Here is a 13,747-nt window from a genome sequence, read left to right on the forward strand (position 1 = left end):
AGGAAAATACACGTCTGGAAGCAGCGCAACCAGGGAGACAGCAATGAAAGGACGAAGACAGAGCATTTGGAATTATAGAATACGTATGTGGGAGTTACCAGCCACCGAATGCGCTAAACACACAAACTAAATACCAGCATCTCAACATTATGATTGTCATTTGTGGACTTTCCTCCAGACTTCCCTCATAACTGACACCTCGTCTCACTTCCCTCATTTTTTTTGTTTTTTTCCTGCAGGTGCTGCAGATTTGCCCAAAGGACATGAGAGCAGACATTTGTGTTCATCTCAACCGCAAGGTTTTTAAGGAGCATCCGGCTTTCAGGCTAGCCAGCGACGGGTGTCTGAGAGCGCTGGCCATGGAGTTTCAGACGATCCACTGCGCTCCCGGAGATTTGATCTACCACGCCGGTGAGAGCGTGGACAGCCTGTGTTTTGTGGTGTCTGGATCGCTGGAGGTCATCCAGGATGATGAGGTGGTGGCCATTTTAGGTGAGCTGAGCTTTTTTTAAGGATATTTTGACTTTTGTGGCTCAAGAAGGAGGTCAAACTTAAAAAAGTGCTGTAGTTAGGAAAATTTACTTTTTTTATTGGCTATATTATAAATTACTTGACTATTTAACATGTCTTTCTATTTGACAGAATTGGAAAAATACCTAGATAAATGGCATTACCTGCAATGATGCTAGTGTGAATGCTGCAGCCAAATGTGCCTGCTGAAGATGCTGGAGCTGATATGGAAAATGCTGAAGCCTAGAGCTTGCTAAAATACTATCTAAATACCAAATTAACAAAAAGAAAAAAACTGGAAAAATGTCTAATTTTGCCAAAACAGCTAGTTGTTAAAATATTAGCTAAACGCTACATTAGCCTAAAATGGAAAATGTTTTAATTAGCCATAAAGGCTAGCATAATGCTGAAGTATTAACTAAACTCCAAATTATCTTTAAAAAAATGAAAAAATAGTATAATTTTGCCAAAATGGCTAGCATAATGCTAAAATATTAACTAAACTCAAAATTAGCCTAAAAAAAGGAAAAAAGCCTAATCTTGCCCAAACAAACCTGGCATTATGCCAAAAAATATTGACTAAACTCAAAAGTAGCCTAAAAATTTGAAAAACAAGTCAGATTTTGGCATAACATAATGCAAAAATATTTGCTATTTCTAAAGGATATTTCTCCAAAATATCGTAAAAACATGTAAAAAAAAAATGCCTAATTTTGCCAAAGCAGCTAGCATGATTCTAAAATATTAACCAAACTCAAACTTTCCTTAAAACACATGGAAAAAATGGATAAAATACCAGCTAAACTCAAAATTATACTTAAAAAAACATGGAAAATGTCTAATTTATTGTTAAATTATTGTTAAATATTGTTAAAATTTTAGCTAAAGTTCTGATTAGTCTGAAAAAACAGAAAAAATGTCTAAATTAGTCAAAATCAGTTAGCATGGTACTAAATTAAAAGCTACACTCCAAATTACCCTAAAAACACAGTAGTTGCTGAACATTTGAAAGTGTGAATGGTGTCTCTAGCTGAAAGTGTGCAGAAATTCACAAGTTTCAAAATGCACAAAGTTTTTTAAGGGATTTTAGCACTTTCTCATTTATTTCATGTGGTGCGTATTTTGTTCAATATTTCAAAAATGATAAAGTTAATCAAAACCAAAAGTACAAGCAGTATTATACTGAACAAACTGGACGTTTTTATACCAAGATTGCTGAAATAGTTGAGAGCGTGATAGTTTTTATGTGCTAAAAAATGTACGGACAGGCGCAGGAGAATATTCACACAATAAAAATGTATTTAAGTACTGGTTATGAAGATACTGCACATTTTCTTGTGTAAAGCAATAATAGTATGAATTGGAATCTACATTTAAGCTAAAAGTAAAATATTTTTTTGGTCTTCTCTCTATGCCATATGCTGTGTTGAAACAAATGTCTTCATAACAGATGTGCAGACACAGCGGTGCATCTTATCTGAATTTATCATCTCAGTTGCTCATCGATACTAAAACTGGCAGCGAACACGGCGGAAATGCAGCTCACTCAAATCGCCTCCAGCACTGTTCTAACTAAATTGTTTTCCACCATGGCAACAGAATAATTTTGTTGGAAGACTTAAAAAATTATTCCAGCCTCTTTGTGCCACAGACTGTCTCTGCAGGGAAACTGAGGAGGTTTAGGGTCTGTTTCTGCAGAGTTTGTCTCTGATGTACAATCCTCCCAGCTGCTCTTTGTGTACAGTCGAGTGTTTTAGCTCCTTCTATATCCAAATCACTCATCTCCCGTATTCCAAAACCATCTTATGCCGTTTTGCAAATGTGTCTTTTTTCTATCCTACAACTACAGTTAAATTATAAAACACGATGTTCAAATAATAAGAACCCCGCTCCTTCAGTCTTCAGAGAAAGCTGCAGCATCACTTGTGATCTCAAAGTCCTCTCGGGGTTAAGATCAATAGCGGTAACACACACTCCCGACGGCGACACATCCACATGACTGCGGCCGCCGGACTCCAGCTCCTATTGATTTTAGGAGAGGCTTCACCAATTTGCTGCTGCTTTGACATGTGTCAAGCACAGAGAATTACAGTCTGAGACAGAAAATGTAGAGCAACATATTTTAACCTCTACAGAACCGTACAATCTTTGGTCCTCGTTGGTTCATAGAAAAAAGTGGAACGGTTAAGGCGACAAAACGACAGAAGAAAGCCTCGTCGTCGCCTGCAATTATCTCTCAAACAACATTAAATGCTTAATTTTTAAGCACCAACAAACAAACAATAATCGTCGGACTATTGGAATAGGTAAATTATTGCCGATACTTCTGATTGAAGTTAAAGTCTTGAACATAAGTCAAATTATTTTTTATTTATTATTATTTATTTTCTTTTTAAAGGTAATTTTAGTGATTTTTCTTTTCTTTTTTTTAATGGGATCACTGAACGAGTTAGGAAACTTAAATTGTTTAATTCATTTTTCTGTTATATAGAACTCCTCTTTCTACGGTGGCCCTGAAGGACAAATCACACCAACAAATCACTCAACGCAAAACCAACATATTAAAGATCACAAACAGAAATAATTTAAAAACAACATTATAGTTTAGAAATCAAAACACATTTTAAAAAATAGGACAAAATAAAAATGTTTCAGAAAACTAAAATAATCAAAGACAATAATAACAAAAAAGACGATAAGAAGCCAGAAAAGGTAGAAAACATGGAACATCGCTGACTGGATGATTACCGTTATTACAACCAAAAGTTATTTGGTATGAATTGATACTGAAAATGCTCCTTACTAATTATAAAACTTATATTATGGTAATGTGCTGGCATTAAAGAAAAAAACAAACGTCATTCAATCCCTGATGTCCAGTCGTACGTTTTCCGTTTCATTTTTAACATTCTATTTTGTTTTCTGAAACGTTTCATTTTTATTTTGTTTCATTTTTTATCTTATTTCGGTTTCTAAAATGTAGTGTGTTCTTTCTATAAATTGTCGTTCTGTTCTTTCAAGTGATTTTGCGTCGAGCGGCACATTCCCCTTTATGGACTCCACCTTCCTCAGTGTGTTTTCTCAGTAACAGCCACAGTTAAAGGTATTTTCTCCTTAACGTTTGTTTGGATTTCGGTCTGACTCATCGTGCTTCGTGGGTTACAGTTACATACAGTCACGCTGAGCTGTTTGACTTAAAATAGTGTAATGCGTGAGTCACAGTGAGCTTGAAACTGCTGCGAACAAAAATGTAGACTTCCAGGGTTTGAAGAAATAGACGTACACAACTCATGTGAACATGCAGAGTGGATAAAAAGATTGTAAAACATGTATGTTCATGTAGAAGAACCAGAGTGGTACTTGGAAATGGTCTGAAATAGTTTTTAAGAAAACTAAATGCTTGATTTTTTTGCATTTTTGTAAAAAGAAAAATCAAAGAAAATAAAATATTTGAACAGCCTTTCTCAAATAATACAATCTCATGTTATTATAGGTAGAAAACCACAGTCTCATAATGAGGTGTGAGCTCAAATCCCACTTCTGACACCAGTTTTATTAGTGGACCAAGCAGGTTAAAACAGAAATCAGGTAAACCAAAGAAAACAGACAATTTCCAAATGCTGTTTTGGGGAAAATATATTTATTTTGTTACATTTGTCATTTTCAAAACTTCTTTCCTTACATAGACAGGAACAGGACATAGACATATACAATTCATGTTACATGCAGGTTGGATAAAAAAGCTTGTAAATCATGTATGTTTATGTAAAAGAACCAGAGTGGTACTTGGAAAAGGTCTGAAATATTTTTTAACAACATTTGGAATTTTTGTACAAAAAAAATCAAACAACAAAAAACATTTGAACAGCCTTTCTCAAATAATGCAATTTCATGTTGTTATAAGTGGAAAAAATCATTTATCTTGTCACATGGAATTTACTTTGTTATTTTCAAAACTTCCTTTTATAGACAGGAACAAACCTTCAAACCTTTTTGCAGCCAATCGGAGCAGAACATTCGGAGGAGAGGAGCTGCAAAGGATGATGAGAAATAAAATGCTCTGAAATGAGACAGGAAAAACAAAGATGTGACAAAACACTCCAATGAGATTCCTTTAAATTTAAACATGAAAATCAAAACGGGAAAGAAGAAGAAGAAAAAAAAACTTTTAGCTTCATCTTTACAATGTTGTGTTCTGAAATAAAACTGGAGATTTTATGGAAAGTGATTGTAAAGCAAATGGGACCACCCCTTATCCCATTCATTTAAACTCAACTGAAATTGGCAGAAAGGACAAAAAGTTAATTGCCACTAGAAAAGTTGCATTACCGGCAATAATGCTAGTGTGAATGCTTTTTGCTGAAAGTAGTGGCTCAAGGTGCTTTTTGCTGAAAATGGTGATACAATTCTCTTTAATTGCTAAAGGGGTTTGCTAAAAAAAAGGCAAAAGCAATTTGCAAATTGCTAAATTTGCTAAACAACTAGACATTTTGTTACAGAATTATGAAGAAGAGTGCTGAAGTTTCGGAAGAATTAGTAGGAAAATTGTTTAAATATCCCTAATACATGCCAATTTTCATAAAATATTTAGTGTGTTGCTTAAATACGAGCTAAACTACAAAATAACCTAAATTCCTCAGTTAAATAAATTAGCTAAAAATGTTAGCCTGTTGCTAAAATAATAGCTAAACTCCAAATTACCCTAAAAAAACCCCAGTAGATAACAAATTAGCCAGAAAGTTAGCATATTGCTAAAATATTAGCTAAACTCAAAATTAGCACAAAATAACCTCAGTAGATCACAAATTAGCCAAAAAAGCTAGCACATAGCTTAAGCTGTAGCTAAATTCTAAAATGGCCTAAATTCCTCTGTAAGCTAAATTAGTCAAAAACGTTAGCATGTTGCTAAAATAGAAGCTAAACTCCAAATTAGCCTATAAAAACCTCAGTAGATAACAAATTAGCCAAAACGTTAGCAGGTTGCTAAACTATTAGGTAAACTCAAGATTAGCATTAAATAACCGTATTAGATCCCAATTTAGCCAAAAAAGCTAGCACATTGCTTAAACTCTAGCTAAATTCTAAAATAGCCTAAAATTCCTCAATAAACTTAATTAGCCAAAAACGTTAGCATGTTGCTCAAATAGAAGCGAAACTCTAAATTAGCCTAAAACTTTAGCATATTGCTAAAATATTAGCTAAACTCCAACTTTTTTGAAAATTACTATGAAGATGAAAACATCACCCATGAATATATTTAAAGGCTTGTTGCTAATCTACTTAAAATTTGAAATTTGAAGACGTTCTCATTCATTTCCTAAGGGGCATATTTTGATCAATATTTCAAAAACTATTACATTTATTAATACAAAAAATACATGCAGTAATGATATGAACAAGTTGAACATTTTGACACCAAGATGCTTTCTAAGCATTTACACAACTATAAAATATACTGCTGCCAATGTTTGATTGAATTGTTTTTTTTTCCAAATTACTTTTCCAAGAAGTATTTTTTTAACCTTGTGCTCACAAAAAATCAATAAATCCTTTTTTGTTTTCGTTGTGCACACAGGATGATGTTTTGTCCACACAAGGTTATTTGTAGTCCACAAATTCACTGTCAAAAAATAAAAGTTGTGTTGTTGGGGGTCCATCGGAAACATAAAATGTGATTCATTCGCTGTTTTTCTAAGTGTTACATAACTGATGAGAGCTCCTTTTTCTTATCTTTTCCCTCCATGTCTTCCTTGTTGTTTTCTTGCTTGGTTACACATGATTTTTTACCTATATATCAAATTTTACAAACAAAAACACACATTTGTTTGGTCCAAACCCCCTTTTATTCCCCCAAATATCATAATTGTCTGTAGACATTTTTAATTGCTTTCATTAAAGCGAGGACATTACATCCTCTAAGTGGCTTTAAGCAGCTTAGTGAACTCCATTTAATGATGTTTTGGCATTAGAGGCCTCTGATAGGCTAATTAACATTGTTTGAGGTAATTATTCCAGTCACAAGGGCCTCATTGGGCTGCTAAACAAAAAGAAACAAAAGAAGTCAAAGGAAACATCAAATAAAGGTTTGTGAATCTCTAAACCTGGTCCAGTTTTGTGCTTTGTTGACTGGGTAACATTAAAGAGTAAATACATTAAAAGCAGGAGTCGTCCTGCTGCTCTGGAGGGACATTACTTCCATGCCTGTGATTAAACAGCTTTGTTATAAAAAATTAACTCTAAAGCAGTATTAAAAGCCTTTCAAGGATGCTGCAGAGTTTGAATCCTATGACGAGCAAGAGGCCGAGCAATAAGGAGGGAGCTACAGTTTGCTGCTTCACATAAAAAATGTTAGCAATTTTTCAGCTTTTTAAATAGAATAAACAGGGACACCGTGCATAAAAGATACTGTGGATAAAAATGTTACAGTTTCTTTGGTGCAGTGGTAGAGCGGTCAACCTCTGATTGGAAGGTTGCAGGTTTGGTTCTGTACTCGTGTTGAAGTGTCCTTTGGCAAGGCACTGAGCCCACATTACTGCTGGTGGTCACAGGAGTGTGTGTTCGAGTGAATGAAACATTAGATTAAAATAAAAAAGTATCGTCAACCGATCTCAAAAATCTATTTTTTTTTTTAAAAAGACCGGATGACTAAAATTTCACTATCTTAAAAAAGTGACACATTATGTCAAATTTACATAATACTATTATGTTTATTTATTATTATTTTTTGGTAAATTTATTCAACATTATTATGTTGAACTTAATAATCTTTATGTTGAATTTACTCAACATTATTATATTTAATTTATTCATTTTGTGTTGAATTTGCTCATTTTTATGTTGATTTATACATTTTTTGTTGATTTTATTCAACATTTTTATGTCGAATTTATTCATTTTTTGATGAATTAACTAAACATTATTATGTTGAATTTAATTATCTTTATGTTAAATTTTATCAACATTATTAAGTTCATTTTTTTTTATTTTATGTTGAATTTACTCAACAATATTTTTATGTCAAATTTATAATTTTTTTGTTGATTTTACTTAACATATATTTTTTTAGATTATTCATCATCGTGTTAAATTTATTTAACATTATTACATTGAATTGAACAATTTTTATATTGAATTTACTTCACAATATTACACTAAATGTATTATTTTTTTGTTGAATTTACTCAACATTATTATATTTAATTTATTCATTTTGTGTTGAATTTGCTCATTTTTATGTTGATTTATACATTTTTTTGTTGATTTTATTCAACATTTTTATGTCGAATTTATTCATTTTTTTGTTGAATTAACTAAACATTATTATGTTGAATTTAATTATCTTTATGTTAAATTTTATCAACATTATTAAGTTGATTTTTTTTTTATTTTATGTTGAATTTACTCAATATTTTGACGTCAAATTTATACATTTTTTGCTTATTTTACTCAACAGATTTTTGTTGAGATTATTCATCATCATGTTAAATTTATTTAATTGAATTTAATAATTTTTATGTTGAATTTACTTTACAAAATTACACTAAATTTATTATTTTTTTGTTGAATTTACGAAACAATATTACGTTAAATATATTATTCTTAGTGTTGAATTTACTCAACATTATTGCGTAGAATTTATTAATTTTATGTTTGAATTGATAAATTTTTTATGTATAATATACTAATATTTATTATGTTAAATGTATTAATTTTTGTTTTGAATGTACTCAACATTATTACATTGAATTTATTAATCTTTATATTGACTTTACTCAATATTATAACATTAAATTTATTATTATACATGTTGAATTTACTCAACAATACAATGTTGAGATTATTCATCTGTGTTGAGTTTACTAAGCAATATTGTGTTAAATGTATTTATCTTAATCTTAAATTTACTCAATATTATTATGTTTATTTAATTATTTTTGTGTTTTTACTCAACATTATTACTTTGAATTTAATCATTTTTATATTGAATTTATTTAATATTTTTACGTTGGAATTGTTAATCATATGTAATTTTAAAAACAATATTATGTTGGATTTATTAGATACATTGAATGTATCAATAATGTTGAATTTATGAAACACCATTTTTTTCCATTTACCAAAATCCTTTCAGTTAATGATACAATTTAGTTGTAATTATGTTGTAATAAACACAATTTTAGTCATCTGACATTCAAATTATTTTTTATTTTTTTATAAAAAAAAATTAAATCAACTGTTAATTGGACCTAACATGCTTTGTGTGTCTGTATCTTTGAGTTTGTGACTTCCTGAGAGTGTGTACTTGTATATTTATCACCATCTTCAAAAAAACTCAACAGAAGTCATCCTAATAATTTGTCCAGAAATGTGGTCTAGAAGATACCCAAAAAAGCTGAATATTTCATAGATTTCAGCTTAAACTGACATTTTGTAAACGTGTGAAGAAATGGTAAATCCCACTTGACACTACAAAATAAAAGCTTGACATTTGAACATAAAGGGTGAAAAACGTTTTCTCAAGTATTATAAAAATCCATAAAAATGTCTTTTTTTCTGCAGGTAAGGGAGATGTGTTCGGGGATGTTTTCTGGAAAGAGGTGACTCTGGCTCAGTCCTGCGCAAATGTCAGAGCGCTGACCTACTGCGACCTCCACGTCATTAAACGTGACGCACTGCAGAAGGTGCTGGAGTTCTACACCGCGTTCTCCAACCACTTCTCCAGAAACCTGCTGCTTACCTACAACCTGAGAAAAAGGGTGGGTGGCTCTTTTTACATAAGAAACCTTTTTATTCTGTCTTTTTTTTTTCTTTAATGCATTTTGTCTAAATAATTATTCATTTTTAAATTAATGTCTAAACATTTTAATCAATAAATTCCCAAATCGATTGTACTATTTAGCAATAATTCCCTTCAACAGACCATGTTTCTTAACACCATGACCTTTTTTAGCAGACCCGTCCTAAAAAAGGAAACAGTCAGCCCACGTTCAGATACCTGGAGCCGTGTTACCTTGCCTGTAGAAATAACAATAAATCACGCTGCATTTCACAAACAAATAACAGCTGCTGTCAGTTAGAGGCTGCCTACAGTCACAGAAACAGCTGACATGCCCCGTTTTGGCTCGGAGTGAATCGTTTTAATGGATGTGCCTCAGAATACGAGGGACTGGGAGGACGGCGAGCGTCAGCCGAGGTTTGTGGAGACAAAAGAATCCACAGGTGCAAAAAAGAGGAGTTGGCAGTGGAAAAACAAACAAACATAAAAACGATAAGCAGTGTTTTAACGGTAAATTGTTGAAATGCAAAATGGTGTCCAATCTGCCAATCTGAACTCAAAGATTTAGAGGAAAAGTTCACAAATATTTATGTTCTCTTTTTTTATTGTATTTTGATTGATGGATTCCCATCTATGAACATTTTTATTTATTAAACTTCTAAATTCCAGTTTGACATTTTACTGCCTCTGTCTTTATTCCTCTATAATTTTTTTCTTCATCATTTTTTTTAAAGAACTCTAAAATGACTCGGTATTTACTGCACTTCCACATTTGTTATATCTTTTTCACTAGATAGATTTAATAGACCATTTTCACAGTTTCGTCAGATAAAATGGCGGAAGGGCCAAAAATGTGAGTAGTTTTTTAAAAAACTTTATTGACAAATATTGCACACACAGAAACATTGACATCCCACAATACGTGCCAATTACATTTTCACATTTGCCAGGAAAATGAACAACAACAAAAAATTATATATATATATATATAAAATAAATAATAAAATAAAGGTAAGGGTATTCTGCAAAAGTTTTAAAAGTTCTACCAGCTTTTTTGTTAGTGCAGGACTTGATTTATGTACAATGTCAAAAATGGGAGTAGTGACTTCCTGTTTACGGGTTTAGAACGGCAAAGCTGACAGCTAAACGCTGTTTAACACAATTTTATGTAAATAATTAAAGGTAACTTTACCAATTTCAACAGAAAAATGTACAATATTTATTTTATGAATGTCCTGCCGAGCTGTATTTTCATTTCCTCTCTTAGATTGTTCACAAATCTAAATACAAATTTGAAGAATCCTTCAATATTGGAGGTTCTATTGAAAATATCGACCTTTCAGGGGGGGATTTTTTTTTTTTTTTTTTTTAGCGCATCACCGACACCTATGATTGGAAGAGTCTCGGTGCAAAATGTCAAAACGGTGCAAATCTCTTTAATCTTCCTCCAGGCTTTTTCTATCGCAGCTCTATTCCGATATTTGAAAGTATCCCTGTGTTCCTCTGGGATCCCAGATGCTTCCGACTTGCTCGCCTGCCTCCACTGCGCCCTTCAGGAAGATGAGGATTCTACGCCCACCATCCAAATCCATCAATAAATCTTCAGTAACCAACTACCTTGTTCAGATTTGCTTCTGGGTCTTCCATTTCTCCTCCATAATCCGTTTTCAAACAGTTGGCACTTCCATGAATTAAAAGGGAACGCCATCCATACATCTCTACCGAATCCGAGTCCCTGATTGGTCAACTGGTTTAACTTGTAACACGTTTTAAATGGTTGTCCGTTCTGTACATAGAGCGTGAAAGCGGTCATAAAAACATGCGTGAATATAAGTTTTGAATAATTCTCCCATAAACTACAATCACAATGGCAGACTTAAAATCAGAAAGAAATAGGAGAGATGAACAAGGATGGAGTAAAATATCCAAATGAATGGTTTACGAAGAGTTATTTAAAAACCCCAGCAAATGTACTATGTTTTTTTTCCTTTTAAAGCAAAATAAAAAAAAAATAATAAAGGAAACCGTGAATTTTGATCTCTTTTAGCTCTTTCCTCGATCTCTCTTTTGGATCAATAGAGACTCTGATGTTATCCCTTTGTCTGTGGGATCCTCTCTATGAAAGAGCATTTATTCAGTCCAAGAGCTCTGCAGAGACTCAGACACATGCTGGGCCACCCAGGCTTTCCAAACAAAGGCTTCATAAGAAGATAATGGGCACAGAGGGAGAACAACTTCCCGCCCGCTCCAGCAACATCATCAATATCCTCACGTCCTACATAGTTGTTTGTTGTTGTAGAAAGATTAAAAGTAGGTTATACTGAACCTTTAATTAGGGTTCAGCATAGTAAATGGATGATCAAAATGTTTCTCAGTTATAATACTTGATTGAAAATAAAGATTATGTAGTACCAAGTAAGACAATATTTAATAAATGCATTATTTTATGTTTTTTTGTTATTTATTTCATATCATGTGTTTATATGCACTTTGACAAGTGCATACTCTAGCAAAAACATTTAGGCCCCTAACCAGATGAATGACTTTAATATAAAGCAATAGCAGAAAACGTTATTCATAAAACTGCATTCATGTGTTGTGTGTAAAGTAAGATGTTTTCATCGGATAAATGGGGGGGTATCTTTATTAATGGGGCGGGAGGTTGCCTGGACCGTGGGCTGGGAGTCCCTTGGGGGACCCAGAACTCCCAGGGGGTGATGGGCTGTTCAATCCTGGGCCCCCTGGCGCGGCAGAGGGGGCGCTATTCTACTGGCTGGGCTGGAGATTGAACCCTCTGTGCTCCTTTGCCTTCCTGCTCTCTGGTTTTGGGGGTGTGGCGGTTCCGCTGGTGGCCCTGGTCTGGGTGGCCAATGGGATTGCCTGGCAAGCGGACATCCTCTGTGTGCTATGTCTGTATGCGGGTGTCAGGGGGGCCCCAGCTGCCGCTGCTCCTTCGCCTGTATGTGTATATATGCGTATATGGATATATATATATATGTATATACGTGTGTGTATTTGTGTATATATTTACATATGTGTGTAAATATATATAAATATATAAATATATATGTAAGTATATACACAAATAGACACACACACACATTTATATACATATATATATATAAATACGTGTGTGTATTTGTGTATATATTTACATATGTGTGTAAATATATATATATATATATGTGTGTGTGTGTGTGTGTATCTATCTATCTATATAGATAGATAGATAGATAGATAGATAGATAGATAGATAGATAGATAGATAGATACATATATATACAAACAAAATCAATATAAATAAAACTTAACCTCAAATACAAAATGGGTTTATACTAATATACTAACCCCCTAATGTATGAGTAAAATCTGTCCATTTCAAAATATAACCGTTTGCTCAACTGTTGGACATGACAAGTAAAAAAAAAATTGTGGAAATTTTGTTATTGAAGAGTAAATTACTTTGTAAAAAGTACTGCCTGAATGTACAGACGGCTTCAAAAAAGACAAAAATAATTATATGATTTACAATAGGCTAAAATAATTTTTAAAAACTGAGTTTATTTTCTTTTTATGTGAATGAAAGATTTTAAAAGCCATTAAAAACTCAATAAAAATGGTATTTAAAAGAACTGTACCCTTAAATTAACATGATTTTGAGTTCCTGTGTCAGAAATGAACAGCAGGCCAAATGTATCTACCAGTCATTATCTATTTCATACGGTTACTCTGCCCAAGAGAGTGAAAATACAAGATTGAATTGCCTGCATATAAAGAAGCAATCTCATCTGCTGCCTTGAAGAGACTATTCACGTGGGTCCCATACTTTCTGAATGTAGACGGCAGGGAAATCCGCAGATGGATCCAAGACGGAGCTCGGCCTCCAAATGTCATTTGTGAGATTTTTAATGTCTTTTTAGGAAATAGGACAGTTCTTCCCTTCCTATAAAGTTTCATTTTGTCACAGACGGCATTAAGCTGGGATATTTTTGTTTTGTTTGTTGCGATTATTTTATTCCTCCCCTTCTCCTCGATGTATGCAGGGTTTTGGTTGCAGCTTCTTTTTTTTTTCTTTGTAAACCTCACCACTTCCTCTAATGGGAGCAGGTTGGTTCTTTTCTTTTTTTGCTCCCATCACATCTTTTCATCCCAAAAAAGATTGAGGCTTTTTGGATCTGAGCGGCAGTGCTCCCTGATTTCTCCACGCTCAGAAAAGCCGAGTGCTCTTTTTATTTTTTATTCTTTCATGTGTGTTCTTGTTTTTAATGATTCCAGTGCATTCCCATCCAGGGGATCAGAGATCACATGTCCGGCTTAGACTAGTTTCTTTCCTTCATGCACTAAAACGCTTCCAGATTGAAGTAACAGCTGAATGATGTTTTCTCTAAAAATATGCAAATCTTTGTGAGGTCTCATTCCATCTGTATGTTTTTTCTATTGTAAAATCATTCAAAGTGTTCT

General features: G+C 33.1%; 1 protein-coding gene across 6 annotated transcripts in view; it reads left to right on the plus strand.

Moving 5' to 3' along the window:
* kcnh1a (potassium voltage-gated channel, subfamily H (eag-related), member 1a) overlaps positions 1-13,747 on the plus strand; it is a 63,858-nt gene that overhangs the window by 47,712 nt on the left and 2,399 nt on the right. For all 6 annotated transcript variants that reach the window (XM_036215506.1, XM_024297119.2, XM_036215505.1 and 3 more), the window contains 2 exons: positions 240-492; positions 9,070-9,266. In XM_036215506.1, coding sequence (XP_036071399.1) covers positions 240-492; positions 9,070-9,266 — 450 coding nt within the window. The remainder of the gene's footprint in view (positions 1-239; positions 493-9,069; positions 9,267-13,747) is intronic.

The sequence above is a fragment of the Oryzias melastigma genome, linkage group LG15 (assembly GCF_002922805.2).
Source record: "Oryzias melastigma strain HK-1 linkage group LG15, ASM292280v2, whole genome shotgun sequence".
NCBI classification, from domain to species: domain Eukaryota; kingdom Metazoa; phylum Chordata; class Actinopteri; order Beloniformes; family Adrianichthyidae; genus Oryzias; species Oryzias melastigma.